The sequence below is a fragment of the Aptenodytes patagonicus genome, chromosome 2 (genome assembly GCF_965638725.1).
Source record: "Aptenodytes patagonicus chromosome 2, bAptPat1.pri.cur, whole genome shotgun sequence".
Taxonomy (NCBI): domain Eukaryota; kingdom Metazoa; phylum Chordata; class Aves; order Sphenisciformes; family Spheniscidae; genus Aptenodytes; species Aptenodytes patagonicus.
In genome coordinates, this window is record NC_134950.1 from 79,593,180 (window position 1) to 79,616,137 (window position 22,958).

General features: G+C 40.0%; 1 protein-coding gene across 1 annotated transcript; it reads right to left on the reverse strand.

Annotated features, from left to right (window-relative positions):
• Positions 1-303: 303 nt before the first annotated feature.
• Positions 304-22,608, reverse strand: NSUN2 (NOP2/Sun RNA methyltransferase 2). The gene is made up of 19 exons (XM_076330304.1): positions 22,469-22,608; positions 22,233-22,390; positions 21,971-22,075; positions 21,756-21,861; positions 21,051-21,122; positions 17,284-17,368; positions 16,298-16,490; positions 15,820-15,894; positions 14,568-14,698; positions 11,891-11,964; positions 8,721-8,851; positions 7,361-7,457; positions 5,991-6,166; positions 4,813-4,905; positions 4,289-4,424; positions 2,911-2,991; positions 2,530-2,668; positions 1,535-1,574; positions 304-872 (listed from the first exon to the last, which is right to left on the reverse strand). Exons 1-19 carry the CDS (start codon positions 22,565-22,567, stop codon positions 467-469), a joined length of 2,397 nt encoding a protein of 798 aa, XP_076186419.1. The 5' UTR covers positions 22,568-22,608; the 3' UTR covers positions 304-466.
• Between the last annotated feature and the right edge of the window lie 350 nt (positions 22,609-22,958).

Sequence of the window (22,958 nt, forward strand, 5' to 3'; positions counted from 1 at the left end):
TACTCACACTGATTCCCTTATCCATTAAAGAACCTGTGAAAGTAGTAATCAGATTGGGTGGCAGGTGGGGTAAGCAATCTTAAGAGAACAAACGTTTTTCTAGAACTTGTGTGCTTTGAATGAAAGCCCAGTTTTTTCTTCTGAAGGAATTCTTGACCAGTTACACAGGCAGTTCATTGGTACATATCATTATTCCTTTTCAAACAGGGGCTTTAGATTTTACTGGTGCATGGTCCATTGCCAGCAACAGACACACAAAGCCACCAGTAATATGGAGCTTAAAATGGTAAAAAGACAACACACTTGAAGAGAAATCTCTTTATAGTTTCATTTAAAAAATAAAATAGGCAAAACTTTAAAAGAGGAACATCCCATTCCAACCGAAATTTTAAAATATACTTCCATGCTAAAAGCAAAAGTCTGGATGTGAGCCTCATGGAAGCTGCCAAGTAATAGAGAAAGAAACTTAATCTTTCACATTACCCGTATCCGTGTCTTTGCTTTCCTGGCTTACATGACTGTTGGCATTTTTACTAGATTGATCTAAATCCTCAATTTTATTTTCTACTTCCATAGCACTGCTTTCCACAGGACTGTGGGAAGATTCTTCACCTATTTCTGCTTCCATTTTTGTGACTAAATCACGTTCTTTATCTTCCACATCCATTCCTTCCTCTGTTTGTGCCAGCCTATGTTGAACTTCTTCCTCTGTTTTACTTTCCAATTCCTCCTCTTTCCTCTTTGCTTTAAACACTTCAACTCCCATCATCCTCAGGTAATGAAGTCTCTCGTTCTTGGGCACAAAAGCACGGAGTGATGTCTTTCCTTGCCAACCACACAGCACTATAGGACACTGAAGATCATCAGGTTTTCTAGAAACAAGCAGTTAGTTTGGTCAATTATGAGAAAGTTAATCTTAAAAACTTAATTTTATAGATATACCCTGATAAATAAGTGCACGATCTTTAACAGTGAATGCATTTTATAACTGTTCGTACAAGATGAAAGTACATTGGTCTTAACTTCAATATCTAAACAAGTACCTGCTTGTCTACAAGCAAGCAAGCAAAAAAAATAAAGCTCGATGCTATTAAATTTCTGCAACAGGCAAAATAATTTTCTGGCTCTGGTTTCAAAACTAATATAAGCAACAGCAAGATGAAAGTTTACATTTAAAAAGTTCTCAAGAGCTTCTGATACTGCTTTGTCGACAAAAATGAACAATGAAAAAGTTTAACTTTTTCTATTCCAAATGCTGGACTTCACAGGGAAACAAGCAAGCAAACAAACATGCAGTGATACTGTGGACCTCTGGCAGAACTACTAGCTCTCCTTTATAAAGCTAAATGCTACAATTGTTTTAAGAATACACAGGCAAGATAGCTTCTTTCCCTGTTATATTCTTTGTATGCTGTCTGGCTTTACTGTTGACCTCACTGCATCCCTGTGCCTCCACTTCTGTTTTTGCTGAGTGAAAATAAATTCTTGTCCAAGTTTTAAAACTGCGTAAATGAAAAGTAACACATCTACTTACTCAGGGTCTGGGTCGTACTTCAGAACTATACTTCCCATCGCTACATGGAAGGGGGGTGGGGGGAACAAAAACACAACAGATGTGTTACTTGGTACAACGTTAAAATGATTGTCATTTGAAAATGTTCAAGAAAACAAGTTTTTAGACAGCCACACAGCATGAGCTGGTTAGCAGTTATCTACATCAGTACAGTAAACTATGAACAATACCAGTTTTTATGCCTCCTTTTTTTTCAGACCAAAGTATTTATATAGTTACAAAAGCAATTGCCAACCCTGCCCCCTCCCAAACCCCAAACAAACAAATTAAAATACAAAACCACATAGTGGAATAATTTACTCAGTGAATCTAGCAAGGAACTTTTACTTAAGCAAAAAGGACATAAGAGTATGCCAGCCCAAACTTTAGAAAAGTTGTTCTTCCCATTTTGTCTCATCAAACACTGAAGTACAAGGATCAGCAATGACTTGGAAATAAAACAACATAAACAAAAGACTAAAAACGAGTCTTCATTTCTTCAAGCATCCAGCGCATAGGAAGTAAAATTTAATATGAGTAGACATTGCTGCCTATATTTAAGAAAATCAAATCTGAATAACTATATTTGATACATAAAATCATGACAAACAACTGCAGATGACAAACAAACAGTTTCAGCTGGAGCACTAACAGGCATAAAAATCAGTAGCATATATAAAACCTTTGTTCATCAGACATTTTAAATGCTGCCTCACAGCATTGCTTCACAGAAGTCACAAGTTTGGCAACTCTTCCGTTCTCTGGAGTTCATAAACCTCAAAGGCTCTGATCAGAAAGCACTACAGTTTCTAGTAGCACAGTGGATTTCAGTAATGCTTACTTACCTAATTAACAAATATATTTAAGATAAATTTAGTCAAAATTTTTAGCACACACAGTTTATGTGACAGGATTTTCATAGTCTTCCATGTACTGTATAATAATCATTTTGTCATAGCACAAATTAGAAGGCTTACCCATGTCTTTGACTTTCTTCTGTGTTTCACTGCTGAATTTACTTAAGAACGGATTTTCCTGGGTTAGCAGAATTTTAACGTCTTCTATGCAGACACTTATAATCCTTGCATGAATGAATGGGTACAGAGTATAAATTCCCTGTTTAATAAATAAATATAATTATTTCAAAATGCAATCTCTACTTTCTGAAGGAAAAATGTTAAAAACAGTATGTCCTTTAGCTAATACCAAAAAACGATTTTCACATTTTAAACCATACTGAAAATGCAAATTGTCATTAATCTGACATTAATGCCAGCTGTGCTATAGGCTCTAGAGGAAACCTAGTATCTATAGTAGGAGATACTTTCTCCTTTGAAAATACAATGCTATGCAATTACCTCTTGTGCTAATCTGAACGCACATCCAAACTGTTCACCATCACTGTTGCGAGACCAGACTTTTATCCCTGTGTTAATAACCTGCAAACGGCAAAGCCAATAAGCATCATTAAGGAGTATAAATTCTAAATTACCACTCTGAACTTTGTTTTTCCTCAACTGTTTGACTAAAAGGAGGAAGAAAGGATAATTCTGTCATAACGTTTGTTCATTTGCACTGGACACTGAATTAAATTCATGTGAAAATCCATTCAAGGGAAAAAGGAATTCCCACTACCAAAACATAGTTCTCTCTCAACATAAACGCCTTTCACTCCTTTCCATGGTGAAAACTGAACACTGTGAGGAAGTGTTAGTCTTAATAGTTCATTGCCCTCATTTTAAGATCTAATTTTAATTTTAGTTCGAGTAAGAATTTTCTGGGTGATTGTGGGAAAGTCAATCAAGGACGGGATTTAAAAAATGCACAAGTACTTATATTAGGACAGTATATCCTTTGTGGTACTCAAAGTCTCACTACCTAATACAATGCACCAGTTTCTTCAAATTTTGTCAATTATGTAGCCACTTCCTGCATGTGGGATAAAAGGATAATTATTTATTGCAAGATTTGTTGCAAAGATGTAATGGATATCCTTGGAAATTTTCATGATTTGACTGGATGAGGCCCTGAACCATAGCTGATCTAGCTTTGAAGTTAGCCCTGCTTGGGGCAGGAAGGAAGCTGGACTAGATGACCTCATTCTAACTTAAACTATTCAACAACTTTTAAGACAAATCTTTAGAATTTGCAAGGCATTTTCCATGGGGAGTCATATAAAACAAATTATCATTTTTCCCTCTAATTCACAAAAACTACTTCTTATCCCATTATCATTGAGCTTAACAACTTTTCAATATATTCAGTTGTTGAAATTACTTTGAAACAATGTCCCCATGTAACACAGGCAGCTAATAATTCAGCTGAAGTTATCCGTTATTTTTGGTAGGCTTTCAAAGCTCTTAATACTTTTATAGTTAAGGGGCTCATAAATACAACAGTGTCGATGTAAACTTGTGAAGGTACCTGAAGACCACATAACAATGCTGGTACAGACACAGCAGTTTGGTATTCCTTTCCTCTACTTTTAAGTTCCCTTCCATCTGCCAAAAACCATACCGATTTTAATCTTGGAGACTTATTTACCTCTCTGAGACAACTCTTCATCTCTTTAACAGAAGAGGGACAGAGAGGAAAACATTCATTCAGACTAAAAAAAAAAAGGCCTATCAGAGGGCTAATCCTCTAAATAAACAATAAGCTTGGCAATAAAGTTCAAGGAAACATCCACTGATGCTTATGATCTCCGTTGTGAAAACCTGAAGAGATGAACCATACCTTCATCTTCTCACTGTTGTTCAGAAGCACATTCCTTAGCTCCTTAGAAACCATGTACAGCTGTCTCTTCTTTCCTTCTTGAGTTCGAGTTAGTAAATTCATCTTGGGAAATGATGGGTCCAATGCATAAAACTTCCTGTGGCCATAATACTTGTTTTGATTAACTGAACAATGAAATTACATGCTCAAAATGCATGGGTTAGCCCATTTCCTCCAGCTATCTCTGCAAACACTTAACACTTTGGCTCCAGAACACAAAGATTGGACTTTCTAAGATGCACGACATCAGAAAAGACAAGCTGTCATAGACACTAAGATACACTCAAAAATTTCCAGTGCAAACTATAGTTGGCTATTTTCATTTAAGAAGAGTTTGAGTGTTGAGGAGAGGGGCACCTGGTGCAAAGTTAGGGAAAAAGTTTTATGTATGACCAACTAGACCCGTCTTTTGTGATGAACTGAACTACTAATATTCCTAAACTACTAGAAATCTTACTGCCAAAACAGAAACATTTTTTTCTTACTGGATAGGAAGGAACAATGGATCATCTTCAGGGAGAAACACAAAAGGGTCTTCTTTAAAACCAAACAACTTCATTTTTTTAGACGGTGGTGGTCTAAAAAGAAAATACCATTGCATTGTCAATTTTAGTAAAGTACTTGGTTTAAAATCAGTATATTCAGTTCATTTAGTCAACACTTGCTTTATAGTAAGGATAGTATGCCAAACAGAATACTGACATTTTCCTGTGCTTCACTAAGACAACACTACCCACAATTTAACTTCTTAAAATGAGGAACTGAAAGCAGTGCTTGAAAACAGAAATCACAAAAACAAGTAAACAGAGATTTCTGAGGGAGTAATTGTGAAGACACTAATCATCTTCCAAAGGCTAACTTCTGAAAATAGTTTTTTCCTTAACAGAGAAGAAAGGACTAACAGATGTTGCAAATGCTAATACGGGGTTATTTTCCTAACTTCCTGAAATACTGTCCTGGTTTCAGCAGGGATAGAGTTAATTTCCTTCCCAGTAGCTGGTACAGCGCTGTGTTTTGGATTTAGGATGAGAATAATGTTGATAACACACCCATGTTTTAGTTGTTGCTAAGCAGTGCTTACACTAGTCAAGGACTTTTCAGCTTCCCGTGCTCTACCAACTGAGAAGGCTGGAGGTGCACAAGAAGCTGGGAGGGGGCACAGCCAGGACAGCTGACCCAAACTGGCCAAAGGGACATTCCATACCATGTGACGTCATGCTCAGTACATAAACTGGGGAAAGCTGGCCGGGGGGCGACCGCTGCTCGGGGACTGGCTGGGCATCAGTCAGCGGGTGGTGAGCAATTGCACTGTGCATCACTTGTTTTGTATGGTACTATTATTATTATTATTATTATTTCATTCTATTTCAATTATTAAACTGTTTTTATCTCAACCCACGAGTTTTCTCACTTTCTCACTTTTACTCTCCCGACTCTCTCCCCCATCCCACCGGGGAGGGGGGGAGTGAGCGAGCGGCTGTGTGGTGCTCAGTTGTCAACTGAGGTTAAACCACGACAGAATACAAGACAGAAAACGTGGAAATGTAGGACAACTGAGCAAATCCATTAATTCTTCTTGATCGACTTCTAAATGAATCCAATAACAAAAGAACTATAGAATACTCAACTGTCACAAGACAAATACTTAGACATGGTCTCTTACCCACATACTCCTTCCTTTTTGCTTTGCTCAGTGTCTGAATTCTGCAATTCTTCCATTGTCTTAGACTCTTCATTTTCAGCAAGCGTGGGTTCTTCAGTAATACATTCAGAACTATTATCTGAATTAGCTGCTGTCACTTCAGTATCTCCTGTTCTTTGTGGTAATTTCTGATGAACCTATTTCAAATTATAGTATTTTCAACAAAGCAAAAGTAGTATCTAACTGGTAACAAAAGGTACCTATGTTCTCTCTTTGCATGTACTTCTTATCAATTTGTATGTAAGTGCTTAAACAAATCCATTTAGGGAGTTAAATGGATCTCTCTACTGGGGGGCTGGGGGGGGAGAGTGAGCGAGCAGCTGTGTGGTGTTCAGTTGCTGGCTGAGGTTGAACCATGACAGTCCACTAAGTGAAGATACCATTATAAGTCACATTTACCCCTGCTACTGCTCTGGACAATTTCTTACTGACTGTCCAAGAAAGCTATTTTTGTACCATTTACAAAATCACGTTCAAGCACTCACAGAGAAGACTATTTTAAGTCAGGATCTGCTACTTTCCTCCTAGCACTCAAAGTGACACACACATCCTGCTGCTGCACACTTTCTGTAAGAGTGCTACAACATTAAACTTAGAACAGCATAAACTATTTGGATGACGCTTCTGAATAAATGCTTTTTCCTTATTGCCACATACGTTTTACTCATAAGGTGTTCTAATGAAGCAAATCAAATAAATAGAAACAGCTAAAAGGGATTCACACAAGAAGTTTCTCTCAAAGATATGAACAATCTAAGAGATCAAATAAATCATGTCAACTTAAAATCCTGTTGACAGGATTTTAAAGACAATTGACAACAAATGGATTAAAGTCAGATGGCTGAAGCTGCTGCTGCTCCTAACAGTTTTACATCCATTCCTCCTGCCGCTGATCTGCTAGACTAATCTGCTAGTGAATCACTCCTGAGCAACCAGCCACAGGGTAAGATAAACTGAAATCAGAATTAGCTTACAACACAGCAGAAAAAAGCCTTCAGCAGAGGGACCACACACAGCTGAAGTAAGTGACAGCTTTAGCTACTCAATCTAATCTGCTTCTGTAATTCTTTCAAAGCCTTAATTTTAGGTTGAAGTTCTATCTCGCTATTTTACTATAATTTCAAAATCCCCCCCCTTTTTTTTTCTATTTTGAAAGATTTTTTTTTAAAGTTCTTAAGGAATTTAGGAATTTATTTTTAATTGACACACTGAACTATAACTGAAGGGCAGATACAAAACAGTTTTAGTATGTTTTCTATTATGTAAGCTTTCAAAAAAATTCCAGAAATGTTATTAAAATTTAACATTTTAGCTCTTTTAACAGAAGTTACCTTAGGCTGGCGTTTATTCCATGGCATTGGAGATTTTTTTATTAACACAGCCACAAAGAAACCTCCTGTGTTCTGGTGATGTGGCAATATCCTAAGACTAGGGGGGGGGAAAAAAAAAATGTTGCAGTGTATTCATCATCAGCATTCAGGCTCTCACAAAGCACTAGAAGTGTCACATTTATATTTACTTTCAGGGTAAACTAAGTGTTCCTAGTAGGTTTGCACAGATTTAATTTATCAAGCTAGAAACAGGATCTAAAATAGAGCATTCTGGCAAAATAACTTGCATCAGTGCAACACATTCATTTCACCACATCTGAGCTTTAATGACTCATTTCTAAACACTATTTTTAGAATAGTTATGGAAAGTCTTTCACAGAAAATAATTCACACTGTTAAAATGTTAAAGTTTTACATACTTTTCAAGTAATTTTGGCTATGTATCTCTATTGGATGCAAAGAATTTGACCTGTTTGGATGAGTACTTATTCCTTGGTAAGCAATTTTCAATAATTTCTTTCAGTTCACTGGAATTTAAATATTGTGTACTGCCATTACATACGAAGCAATCAAAATATACTCAGACCTATACAAGCATAGGTCTATACTGCAACACGTTCCTAATCTGACCTCCTAATTATAATTTCATAGAATCGTAAAATAGTTTGGGTTGGAAGGACCTCTAAAGGTCATCTAGTCCAACCCCCCTGCAATGAGCAGGGACATCTTCAACTAGACCAGGTTGCTCAGAGCCCCGTCCAACCTGACCTTGAAGGTTTCCAGGGATGGGGCATCCACCACCTCTCTGGGCAACCTGTGCCAGTGTTTTACCACCTTCAGCATAAAAAATTTCTTCCTTATATCTAGTCTGAATCTACCCCCCCTTTAGTTTAAAGCCATTCCCCCTTGTCCTGTCACAACAGGCCCTGCTAACAAGTTTGTCTCCATCTTTCTTATAAGCCCCCTTTAAGTACTGAAAGGCTGCAATAAGGTGTCCCCGAAGCCTTCTCTTCTCCAGGCTGAACAACCCCAGCTCTCTCAGCCTTTCTTCACAGGAGAGGTGTTCCATCCCCCTGATCATTTTTGTGGCCCTCCTCTGGACCCGCTCCAACAGGTCCGTGTCTTTCTTATGCTGAGGGCTCCAGAGCTGGACACAGTACTCCAGGTGGGGTCTCGCCAGAGCAGAGTAGAGGGGCAGAATCACCTCCCTTGACCTGCTGGCCACGCTTCTTCTGATGCAGCCCAGGATACGATTGGCCTTCTGAGCTGCGAGCGCACATTGCTGGCTTCACAACAATTTGCCCACCATCATACAAGGTAATCATCAAAACCTCATAAAATCTACTCTGGGAAAACTTACCAACGCTCTAGATTCATTGCCTTTAGCTTCTCTTCATCTTTTACTGGAAACATAGTGGGACGTATTTGTGTTTGTCTATTTGAAGGCACATCTTTCCACTCTTCAAACCACTGTCCATCTTTCAGCATTACCTTCAAAGGAGTAAATATAAATACTGTGAAGAATATGCGTCACCATTTTTCAAGTTTTAATTAAAATACTTTCAAACCAAGATTCAGACACCAAAAACAGAAGTTATTTTCTGGCATAGTAAATTAAGTTCTTTAAAGTGTATTGTTCTCATGTGCATTTTATGTGTGCACTTAAGAGCAAGAGATTCTTGCAGCTGTACCTCTTTGCTCCACTTTTTATGCTTCAAGAAGCATGCAGTCAAGTAAAGACTGGTGCAGAATCAACTGCAGTGATCTCTGTTAACCTTCCAGAACATGTAGAACACCAAAATACAAAGGAAGAACAGAGGTGGAATACACAAGAAGATCAGTAAGCCATCAGATTTAGGATACATTATTTCTTTTTCTCCATGAGACTGGCTGTAAGACATTCTGCTATAAGCAGCTTCCAAGCAGTATACAAAGGAAGAGGGCTACTGCAGTCTCGTAGAGATTAGGAACGAGGAATCCCAATTTCATTTTGTAAGAAAGATGCAAGACAGCAACACAACAGCTTGGTAAGCATACAGCCCCATGACACAGCCCTACATAGGTCACAGATAGAGATGTTTTCAAGGAAAGTTACTGAAGAACCATGTCCCCATGATTTTCTGGTGTCTGTATCTTTATCCAGGACTCAGAACACGTTTATAAATCCCCTCTAAGATACTCTGTGGACATAACATCACCTCATTCCATCTAAGGGTCAAAGCTTTTGAAGGACGCTTAAGATACGAGCAGAAAGTTAGAGACACAACTCTTGTAGCAAGGCATTTTGAATGCTCTTTAAGCAAGAATACCTAAGTGGGGAAAAAAAACCCGGGAAAATCTGACCTCAGAACTGTAGATGCCTGGTTCTGTACTGGAAGCTAGGGCTGTAAGAAAGGTCACATCCAGGAATGTGTGGGGCAAATGCATAAAATTAATGACTGAAATGAAGGCCCGTTTTTGTTGTTAAGGCAACAAAATAGAGAAGTCACAGCGATGGTGACTTCAGGACTGGCAAGTACGATGAAGTGTTTTCATACATCTCACTGTGATTGTCTTGAAGGTTTAATTAAGTGTTCTACTGGAAGCTGAAATGTAAGATTTATCTAAATTACAATTTCACTAAGAACATTAGAACACAGATTTCAGCGTCATGAAGTCTGGCGTTTTTCAGCCACTGATCAGATCACACCTAAAACATTGTGCCTTTGCGTGTTCCTGAAATAGAAATGACTGTACTTCCAGAATTAGTATTTCAAGTCCAAATATGCTACATGTCATATTGCTCGATGGAGACAAGATAGACTGCAATTCTGAACTGCTCTTCTTTGGAAGTCATGAGTTCAGCTTGAGAGAAACAAACAACGGGACTGATAAATAACTGGAAGGACAAACAATCTAGAACTATTTTGGATGTACTGAATAACTGCCTAACAGCCCTGCTCTGTTCAGTTTTGGTTTACCAGTCTAACCACACAATGTAACTGCTGGAATGACACAGCATCAAAGAACATGCTGAAGTCTTCTCTATTGCACATTTTGCTAGCCTCTTAGGGTAGAATGAAGACTAAAAGTGTTGCAGAAGTAGATTAACATGTCTGAAGTTAAAAAGCTCTCTTCCTTCTAGATTCTGAAATAACTCATTTGAGTTCACTCATCATCTGGCTTAAGGAAAGAGTACTGAATGCTATTTCCAAGCACCTAAGTGTCCCTTGAACAAAACCTTATTTTTATTTTGCTGTTTCCAGAGATTTACAGTCAACTGATGCTCAGTAATATTCAATGCAATCACTAAGTCACAGAGCTCCCATTGAACAGATGTTTCACCAGGAAACAGAAGACCACACCAAGTAAAAACAGCACCAAAGCAAGCAAATGCATTCAATGACGAGCTAGCCAATGAAGCTTGAAAAAATACAGTAGCAGCAAATAAGGGCTGAAGAAAATCTTGTGCAAACTTTCAACAGATTTTATTAGCCTACTTTTTAAAATACCCATTAGGGAGATTTATATTTCAACGACAAACACAGAAATAAATGTTACAGGGAATATGTACAATGTTATAAATACTCTTAGTGATCTTTATGTATACATTTTATAGCCTTATACAGTACAAAAAAAAGTAAAATTAAGATTATAAAGCCACAATCATGCATTTTACATTTATCCTTCAGGTACAAGCATACAATTTAAACTTTTGGAGCTGTAAGAAGAAAGAAATCAGCTAGTTTCTAAGCTGGATTTCCAATGACAGAACATAAGCAAATCTTTATTCCATGCATGCTGTTCATTAGCCTACACACAGGCACAAACCTGCAGACTGTACCATTGCAAGACACTAGTGAGATGGTGAGAGAAGACAGAACAACCAATGGTGTTGCAAAGGCACACACTCATAATTAAAATTTAATCAGAGCTTCTTTCCCTACTACCAGGATGGCCTTCTACTCTTCTTGATTATACTCTTAACAGGAAGCTGAAGAAGCTTCGGGGTTTTTTGTCCCTCCCTACCAGTCTGTTTCCAGAATTGAAATCGTGTAAGGTCTGGAACAAAATACAGGATTCTATTAATATTCTAGGATTACTCACATAACTGCAGTTCTTCTAGCTTATTTCCAGAAAGGGTTTAACAGCTTTTACTTCCAAATGATTCAAATGGACCAGCTAAAGAACCGTAGGATCTAACACTTACAGACTGTAAAGACAGAGGAGGAGGGATAACTTAAAAAGTGGCTGAAATTATGCTGCCATCTACAGGACACATGCTGCACTCAATAGAAAAGGGAATTGCATTAAGAAAGTATAGGAGATAGAGCAAAGAAAGCTAAAGGAAAGAGAGCAGAGACAAGAACTTATTATCAGAAAGATTTTTAGCCCTCTCCCCTATAATGCTATATTGTCTACAACTCTAAACAGCAAATCACTACCATTACTTCAGCTCAATCTAATGTTTTGAAATTTTACACTTCAAAATTTCCCTAATTTAACACTCTACGATAGACCAAGAACATCACAGAAATATCAGGTAAGTACCTTCCATTTTGTAATTCCTGGCATCCTCTTCAAACCTGGCAACTCAGAAGAGACATCAGCAAGTTCTAAGGCACCTGAAACCCCAAGAATATAAACATTCTTGAAAACAGAATTTGAGAGTTGTGCTCCTAATTCACTTTTAAAAAAAATAGTTTTCCTTCAAGCTTATTTTAAGACCATTGCTTTTTAAACCTTTCAAGGAACAAAATGTTATACAATTACTACTGTGTAAATTATAAGAAGGATGGTAAGAACTGTTCGTAATAACTACAGAAGTTTGCAACCTATAAGTTAACCAAAATATAATGGTTAGATACTTTTTGTAGCAGCTGCATAGAGTAATACTCTACAACCTGTATTGTTAAACATCAGCATTCCAGGCAATGCAGTCATAGAAGTTTTTATGCTCACTTACTCAGTATTTGGATTTACTACACCGATTAAGTATTTCTCAGAGAAGTACTTGTTTGGAATGACTAAGCCTTTTAAAATGCTTGATATATTCTGATTTTATGGACTTACAATCTTAATATATTCCAGTGTGAGAGGAAAAAGAATTTATTATTTTTTAAATGGAAAGGAAAATTCCAAACTGTTTAACAGGAAGGTAAATACTATCAACCTAACAGGACAAAAGGCTATGTGCCTAAAATATGTCAGATTACTACAAGAAACAGTAACAGAATATAATTTAATCTACTGAATAAAACCTTCAAACTGCCCCAAGTCCAGAAGGAATGATATAAAAACTTACTGTTTAAATAGGTGATCTCTCTAGAGAATAACCACCTTAAAATTTCTTTTTTGTGATTCTGAATACTTAGTTATTTAACAATTAGGTAGGCTTTTCCTCACGTTGCACACAATTTATCGACCTGTTCTACATGACTAACCATTTACTCTTACAGCGACAGTTTAAGCAAGTCTTTTAAATAAATGAAAAAGTGATACATGAATTCATAGACAAATTCCAAAATGACATTTCAAATCTGATTAAACTTGATGTTTGCGTCCGTCCTTTGAATATTCCTGCCTACCTACAGCATGACTTCAACCGATGCCTCAAGACTACATCAGACCAATCAGCCACTAAATGGTCCGTCAGAAGTACTACAATTCCCAGCAGAGAAACATGGTACAAAAGTGCCTCTTCCTTATTCCTTCAGCTCCAAGGAGAAAGCAATCTCTGATCTGCTCCACAGGTAGCAGTGTAACACAGTGCTAGGATCTAACTTAAGATCGAAGAACCAACAAACCTTCTAGACTGACCTGAGCAAATCCTTACGGTCCAATGCCCCTTGCAGACCACTCCACTACCTCGCCCTTCTTTAGCTACACCTATGTCCAAGCCCCAAGGATAACAATTGCTGGCTGGGACACATCATAGCCTCCAAGTAAGCCTGAAAATACGCCCACTGGGCAGAGACAAGATCCAAATGCCACAGCCCGATACTGCAGTCAAGATCCTTACTTCCAAGTACTGAATTTGCCCCAAATACTGCAATTGTTGGCCTCCATCAACATCCATACTGCTTCATGCTCCTATCCAAACTAGTCCTTACTGCCTTCCAATCTTGTCATTGTTAAACTTAATTCTGGCGTGCTACAGCCTTCAATAAATCAAGCATACCATAATTTACTGGAAACAAGTCTATGTTGTTTTTTCACTCAGTCTGCCAAAAAAACTACCTCTAAATAAAAATGTCCTTTGAGTGGAAATTAAATAGTCAATTCCTAATTATCTACAGGCACTTTAGCTAAACTGCTGTTTGGGAGACAATGAAATTTCATGCATAATTTGGGGCCAGAATACTGACTGGCACAAAGAAAACATTACACAAAACAGGCTATTCTACTTCCAGAACCAGCTCAGCTCCAGGAGTAATACAGCTGCTTCTGCTCTGTACAAGGCTTAACTTCAACTCTGTGGTACTTTTCAAGCAAAATCCAATTAGATGTCACCAAACTTCAGGTTACTGACTCAGAAAAAAAACAGTGTCCATCAGCTCAAGACCAGAAATTTGGGCTACTAAGCTCTCCTATCATAAACTGCTGCAGTGGAGCTTCCCAGCTCACCTCAGTTTTTCCACCTCGTTACTTCAGATGATGGAGACTCAACAGCAACTTATGCAAGCCTTCATATGCAAGTCAAAAGTGTAAAAAACCCCATGAGCTTAAAGACATTAAAATTCCAAGCATGTCAAAATGTGGGTCAAAGGATGCCAAAGGTATCAGTGACTCCCACCTACTGGCACACAATAACATTCTTCTAACTGCTTAAGTACACTCTGGGCTTTTTACTCCTATGGTGTACAGCAGTAATGTCCCACGCTGTGTTTTCCAAAGGAAATATGAATGTCAGACAGGGACTCCAACCAGTGGAATCAGTTACCAGAAGCCAGGTAACACAGACTGAATTCCATTGATCTGTAGAAGTCTTTTGTGTATCATCAACAGAACTTCTTCAGGTTTACATATGCACCCAATTTAGGCCCATTTAAGAAGGCTGCTCATATCAACACCAATGAAATCCTACCGGTACCAAAAAATTACTGCAGTTTTGCATACTAGGAGCATGTTACCTAGACTAAGCTTATTACTAGTGCTATCATACCCATATACTTTTTTGGGCTGAGAAAAAAAGATTTCCCCACTCCGTCCAAGCTCGCATTCTCACCTTGACTCTTTTCCAGCAGAGATGCGATCACGGCCTCATTTTCGATAGGATTCAACGAACACGTAGAATATACCATTCTCCCACCTTCTGCCAGCTGCTCAACACCACGGGTTGCAATTCTTAACTGCAATCTAACAGAACACTCTTGTTCTAGCCAGGTATCATTCAGGAATCAGAAAGATTTGACAACAAATTTCTTACAGGTGAAGCTATATTGCAGACACATAACTCTCCATGGACTAAGTCAGCACATACTGAGTTCCACAGCTGTCACCAGTATACAAATTAAAGTCAGATTTAAACTAAGACAGCTTAGTGCAGTCTACACTGCAGACACACACAACTACACCTATTAAAACAGCAATTAGGTCAAACATTAACACTACTGCATGATAACTTTTAACATAACATTCTGTATTTTGTTCTTTCTAGTGCCCCATCAAGTTTATTATAAAGTACTCAACACTAGAAAAATAAATCCCCAAAACCTTATTCTTCTTCTCCAAAATCTAGAGTTAAAATGAGGAGCAACCTATTACAAATATTATGGACAACACAGCTTAGCTTGCACTGGCCTTCTGAGAAAAGTATCACTGAGCTGGATCACCAGCTTGTATCCCACCTGCATACTTACAATGAGTTATCAAGCAGCAGTTTACCACAGGTCAGCTGAGTCACAGTAACTGACCGCATTCCCAGCTTGTTACAAATGCACAGTAAAACATTCCAAGCTTTTTCATCTGTGTTTAAATTACTGCTTTTTACCATACACCTGCACTAGGCTAAGTACTCATTCACCATCAGTTAACATAAATCAATCTCAGGTAACTGAAACTGTTTATGTATGATCTCTAACATTCTAAAGACATTAAAACATTACTATTAAATTTTGCAAGTTTCTGTATTTTCCAACAGTATTTTACCTGCCTAAACGCTAAGAATCCCAAGGAAATTATTTGTTCCCTGTTTTATTAGCTACCTTGTCTAAATTAATTCAATGAATATTAATATGTTAGATATTCGTAAGAATACAAGAAATTTATATTCACACACTCCACTGGAGGTTGACCTCACATCTGAAACACTACACTTTCTCTGAATAGCACATAAGCTCTTGATTTGAGAGAAAAGCGATTCTTCTTAGTCTCTGCTTTGTCATATATTAACATGTGAATGCATGCAGATGTTGAAGATATGGGAAAAGGAGGAGAGAGAAATGAAAGAAGTGCAGATGTGTAATAAGCATTTTTACCCATGGAGCTGCAAACTGTTTTGTGTTGTCCACTTCTTCCATACATCAATGTTTTTCCTCATGGTTCCATCTCCACTGTAACAGAGGTTGACCAGATTTGTATTATTTGTGGGTAAAACTCATTTCATATCCAAGTCATTTATAGCAGAAAAAAATTAACGGTCCCTCTCCCACGTTAACTAGTTCTCCTATGCTGTACTGTTTGTTTCTACACTATCTTTGTATTTCAGTATCCTGAATGTAAGTCCAAAATTTGAAGCCCTTCAGCTGACCAAATTTAAGTACCACTTGGAATGAAAAAAGTTCACCTTGATTTGGTATCCCCTTACCTAACACATTAAGGCGTTCATCTGTTTTGGAAGTTACTATAAATTGTAACTCACTAAGCAACTCAAAAAGCGTAACTCAGTAACACAAAACTTCTAGCACTGCACTTAGTGCAATAAAATCTGTGTACTGAAGATTACATGCAAAATACCTGCAGGGGACGTCACACAAAATCCTGTCATAGAAGAGGATCTCTTTTCTTCCATCAACATCTATTTGTAGATTAGGAATGCTGGAGGCATCGTGGTTTACCACCATGATGCATGGACTGTTTAATCTCTTAGCCTGATGAACCAGCAAATAGCAGCGCTTGTTGTCGACATCATTAGCAATTACAAAACCCTCTGGGAACACAAAATAGTGGGAAGATGCTTTACTATTCAACAGCTAAATAATTTTACATAGTTTATTGCCTTATCTTCAAAGTTGTGTAAATCTTTCACTAGAGATTTTTACTTAAAAGACTACTTATGAATAGAGGACCCCTTGCTGAACATAAAATAACATAAAGTACGTTGAGGTTTAACTGATGTGTCAAATATAGTCTCAAGAGTTCTAGCTTGCATGCAGCGGAAATAAGACACGACCAAGGGCCCTTCAACTTTTCACTCTCAGAATAAAACCCTTGTAAAAGAGAAAACCTCCACTGCCACCAAAGACAATCTCTGTACATCAGCAGTTTTTCAGCAGAACACAGAAAGAATCCACTCCCCCCAACTTCAGAATTTTTACGGACAGTATCTTCTACGAGCATCTAACTGAAAGTAAAGATTCTGAAGCTTAAAAAAAAGATAAATATCATGAACATTCTAAGGCTAAAGCAGCTTAATCCAGTGTTTGCAGGATACCACTAAAACACAAGGGCTCATGGGCCACCATCTAAAATTAAGCTCTAATGACACCTACTGTAGTCTGAAATGTGAAGATTTATAATCCATCTGTCTCCTTCAAGCCAAGGAAGCCCACAAAGTTTCAAGGAAAAGGTGGGGTACTTCCCATCTCATATAACTCAACTACTTTGGGAATTCAATATATAGTTAGATGCAGTTACTTTTAATATCACAGATAAGTAATCTTCTATAAGAAAAAGAGGAAATTCAAAGTCACAAAAGTTTTTGGTAGTTTTTCCAGACTTACTGGGAAAAGGAACATTCATGTCTGCATGCAACATTTCAATGAGTTGTGCAGTCTTAGATCCAGGTGCAGCACACATATCTAGAATCTACAAACACCAGAAAGTTAAAAAAAGTCCTACCTTGTATTTTTTAAGTACTTGAAAAATTTACTACGTGTTCTTGTTTAAATTAATTTTTTTGCATACAATTGTAGAATTACGATTGTTCAGAACACCAATTTGCAAAAACACAAAGTACAGTTCTGTTCTTTGTATGCATCATGGAATGCAGCTACCTCTCTGAGGGTCTAAAATATAACAAGGACTTTGGTTTGTAGGGAACAAATACATCAGCTGAAAAAAATTTGAAAGAGAAATCTATTGAATATAGATATGGGGATATGATCCTTTTATCAGCTCACAAGCAATTCTGACTGAAGTTAACTGGAACTTTACATATACACACAAACAATAAGGGAAAAGTTACATTCAAGAGCAAGATGTACTTTTCTTTAACTATCAGCAAATCAGAGACTATCCAACACAGTTGATTATGTAGATTTCATAAAAATGGACTGCTATCCCTCCTCACACTTTTGCATTTTAATGCAAAAAATCAGGGCAGTCAACTGCCTGTTTCTATATCCTGGAAGAAGTACTGTCGTCGGGCAGCAGAACAGAACAGCACAGACACCAACACCTGATTTCTAGCATCCTTCTCCCTCCTGGTTCATCACAAACTTGGCTTGTGATTGAGTCATTCATAGAGTCACTTTCACAGCAAACCATTTGACAGCTAACACTGTTTCCGTAAGTAAGGAAGCTTAGAGTCTTTCCTCTTGCCTAGTTACAGATTTTCAGAACCATATGACTCTATCTTCTGGACCTTTAGCTCCAGTAAAAGTTAGCTGAAATCGTGCAACAGGAAAAAAGATGGGGACAGATCTGCTCAGATCCTCATGCAAGCCCTGGCATGAACAAGACTAAACCGGAAGACAGAGCCCAGAGAAATGCAAAGAGCATTTACAGACAGTTCCAGAGAGCATGATAAGCACTGCCACACAGCAGTGTTAACGCATCATGAGACGTATTCAGTAAGAGAGCATCATATCTGCTGTTTAAAGTAACATCTGTGATGCTACCGGTTTCTACTTACTCTTGTAGATAATGCAAAAGATAATGAAGAATAAGCAAGCCTAAACATGCTCTAAAATTGTCCAGCAAATTGATGGTGAGGGAAAACTGAATTGCGAAAAGTAGATTAAAAATGAACACAACTACAGAGAGGTTTGACAATCATCAAGCTGATCTCTGTGTAAGATAGGAATCAGCATGTAAGACCTGATGTGCAGAACATGCTGGTTAAGCGTGAAAAATAACCTGTGATTCTGGTCATAGAATCATAGAATCATTAAGGTTGGAAGACACCTCTAAGATCATCGAGTCCAACCGTCAACCCAACACCACCATGCCCACTAAACCATGTCCCTAAGTGCCTCATCTACACGTCTTTTAAACACCTCCAGGGATGGGGACTCAACCACTTCCCTGGGCAGCCTCTTCCAGTGCTTGATAAGCCTTTTGGTGGAGAGGTTTTTCCTAATATCCAACCTAAACCTCCCCTGGCACAACTTGAGGCCATTTCCTCTCATCCTATCGCTAGCTACTTGGGAGAAGAGACCGACACCCACCTCGCTACAACCTCCTTTCAGGTAGTTGTAGAGAGCGATGAGGTCTCCCCTCAGCCTCCTTTTCTCCAGGCTAAACAACCCCAGTTCCCTCAGCCGCTCCTCATAAGACTTGTTCTCCAGACCCCTCACCAGCTTCGTTGCCCTTCTCTGGACACGCTCCAGCACCTCAACGTCCTTCTTGTAGTGAGGGGCCCAAAACTGAACACAGTATTCGAGGTGCGGCCTCACCAGTGCCAAGTACAGGGGCACAATCACTTCCCTACTCCTGCTGGCCACACTGTTTCTGATACAGGCCAGGATGCCATTGGCTTTCTTGGCCACCTGGGCACACTGCCGGCTCATGTTCAGCCGGCTGTCAGCCAGCACCCCCAGGTCCTTTTCTGCTGGGCAGCTTTCCAGCCACTCTTCCCCAAGCCTGTAGCGCTGCATGGGGTTGTTGTGGCCGAAGTGCAGGACCCGGCACTTGGCCTTGTTGAACCTCATACAGTTGGCCTGGGCCCATCCATCCAGCCTGTCCAGGTCCCTCTGCAGAGCCTTCCTACCCTCGAGCAGATCAACACTCCCGCCCAACTTGGTGTCGTCTGCAAACTTACTGAGGGTGCACTCGATCCCCTCATCCAGATCATTGATAAAGATATTGAACAAGACCGGCCCCAGTACTGAGCCCTGGGGAACACCGCTCGTGACCAGCCGCCAACTGGATTTAACTCCATTCACCACAAACAATTGTCATAACAAGCAGCTCACAAAATAAGGCACTAAGAACCATAAAAAGTCCTAAATGACAACAGCCGAGGCATTGTTACAGCAGCTATTTGCTGTATAAAGAACCTGTTCTGAGTCTGATTTATGAGGAAATCTGTGAAATCTTACAGGCATTTCTAGAAAGCGCTTGTTGAAATATAGTCACCAAAGTTAAACATTCAATGCGAAAAACGTATACTGCTATCTTAGTATATGCAATATAGGTAAGGTGTGTGCAAAACTATTCTCACAATTTGTGTTTTACATTAAGTCGAACACGTTCACTACCTGTTCAACTCTAGACAAAACTCAAAATGCACCTGTGACACATTAGGACTGGATCTATCACCCAATTCATTACTCATTTAAGAGAGGTGGGAAGACCTTGCCTCACATAACATAGCCATCAGCCTTGTGTCATACATTGGGTTGGAGTAGGAGAAAATAAACTGAAAAGTTATGTATGCTAAGTAATTAATGTTAATATAAAAACAAATACGTATGAATGAGTCTCTAAAACATATAGGTCAGAAGTGTGAAAAACTTTCAAGACACGTCATGAAAAATTTAAGAAAGAAGTGCACAACATGGTTGCTTGAGATAGCAAGGCACTTCTAACTAGCTCATTAACTTAACAGATTAAGAGAATAAGGCCACCTGACAGATTCATTCTGCAAACAAATGCAGTGTATGAAAACATCACTAAGGTTAGAACAGGAAGTTTGCTGCCAGATACCCCCATCTGCCATTAGAAAGTATCACGGGCATTCCTTAGACACCTCAGTTAAAGTTAGCAATCTATACTCATTCGCCACCGTCAACAGCATGTTTCAGCTCACCCAAATTATTTTGTCTCAACAGATTTATAGAGCAGAAGTTTGCAACTTCTTCAAAAGGCACAGAGGGGTGAAAACTACCTGATAAAGAACATTATCGTTTGGATCTGGAAAACTACACCTGTTCACAGTGTGATGTATAGCAGGAAATTAAAAACAGTCATCTTACTCTAAAAGGGGGTTGAAACATGAATATATAACTTAGATGCAGTTAAATACCTTTACACTTTGAAAGTATGACTATGTAACTACTTAAAAACTAAGTGGTTTTTTACAGGGTATTACATAAAGCTGAAAAAGCAGATGTTCCCCTGACAGTCTGTTTGTGATCTGAACACGAGTTGATTGCTGTGGTTTACATGCAGAAAGCATAAAACATGCCAACACAAAACAGAATTGCATATCAGCATTGATACTGCTGTTGTGATTTGTAGTTTAATCAACCGCTGTTGTAATTTGCAGTTTAATCAAACTGTCTTCCAGGAAAAAACTCTAGCACACAGTATATTCTAGAGTTACCTTATGATGAGGGTTAACGTTAAGCAGCAGAGGTGGGATCATACTAACAGCCTCCTGACGACTGATATTTCCCTTGAAAGGAAAAAACAAAACCAGAACAAACTCCTTTTTATTCCATTTCAAAAGAATGCATTTCTTTTGCAGTAATTTTTTTAAACCTCTATGTAGTAAAATGACAAAACAATTGAAAACACACTATTATAAACTTAGGATTAAATTTTGTTAGCATTTAACAAACAAAATCACAGTATTTCACCCAATTGAAATTTCTGATAATTGCATATTTACTCCAATTTCATTCATTCTACGGATGTAGTTTCTGCTCAAGAGATGAGAAACTGGCTTCAACCAAGTAAGAACCATCCATCACTAAAGGTAAGTCTTGGTATGTGCACACATGCGCTTTTTACCAGACTCAAACATCTATTTTCTAACAGCAACTAATTATTTTACAGGGACTCATTTTCACATTCTCAAACAACAAAAAATTGCAACTAGTTTAGGAGAAATATTTGTAACTGCGGTTACGTGCCAGAGTCACGGGATGACAGTCACCGTCAACAGCAACATAAAATCCAGATTCTTCTGAGCCACTCAACTTCTGAGAGAAAAGCTGCAGTCTCAATTTCTCATAATGCGTTTAAATAAAACACTGCTCAGGATATGAAAGGGGAAAAAAAAAATCAAGATCAATCCAAAACTTACACATTCTGTCTCGCTAACCAGAAACTGATGAAACTTTTCCAGCTGTGGCGACTTGCGTAAGATTTTTCTACTCAAGTTAGTGTGCCAGGCTAACTCCTCTGGATACCTGGGGGAAAAGAGATGGAAAAAGGGCAGAGGCAAAAGAAACCAACCAATTCGTCCGGCTCCATGTCGGGAATATGCAGGGCGCCTTATTTCCCTTCCAGCTCACTTACCAGCTCAGCGACTGCGGCATTTCGACTTTTTGGCCATCTACCTCTAGGTTCTGCAGCTCTTTGAAGTACTTTTCCTTCAAGCAGTGGAGAATCTCTTTGGCGTGACTGCAAGGGAGAGAGACCCGCAGAAGACGACCGGATCGAGACACACCTTCGCCAGACAGCAGACCGCCTCCGCGGTAAAAACGGCGGGTACTTGCCGGCCCAGGGCCCCCGGGGGAGCGGGGCGCGCCGGGACCCCTGCCCGCCTCGCGGTCCTTACCTCCGGTAGCCGGTGATGCGCAGCGTGGCGGGCAGCGGCTCCCTCAGCGCCGCCATGAAGGCGCCCCACTCGCCGGCGGGGACGATGCCCAGCTCCCGGTAGTACCGCTCGAACAGCTCGTTCTCCTTCACGATCTCAGGGTAGCCGCCGGCCCAGCCCTGAAACACGCCGTCGCCGCCGCCACCGTCAGCCCGGCGGCCCTACCGCTCCCCGCCCCGCCCCGGCCCGGCTCTCACCGCTTGGTCCCCGCCGCCGCCACCGTCGCCGCCCCGCTCTGGCCGCTGCTGCTGCTGCTGCTGCTGCTGCCGCCTGCGGTCGCGCGCCCGGCGGCCCATAGCGGCCAGGCGCCGGCCGATCCCCGCCGCTACGCGCCCCGCCGTCGGGGCGGCCGCTCCCGGCCCTCCCGGCCAGAGGGACCGCCGGGCCAAACGGCTGCGGCGCCGCGTGCTCGCGCCGCTACGCGCATGCGCAAGCCCTCTCCCGCGGCTCCTTCCGGGCGGCGGCGGCGGCGGCGGCACTTCCGTTCCCAAGCGCCGCTCCCGCCCGCGGCGGCCCCACCAGCCGGCGGACGGAGGGGGCGGAGCAGGCCACGCCCCCGGCGCCGATTGGTCCGCGGCGGCGGTGGGCGTGCCGCCGGCCGGCCGATGAATGGAGGCGCCGGCGGGCGTGCGCCTGCGGCACGGGATGGGGGTCGGCGGCGACGTGTGCGGGTTCTGGTGGCGGGTG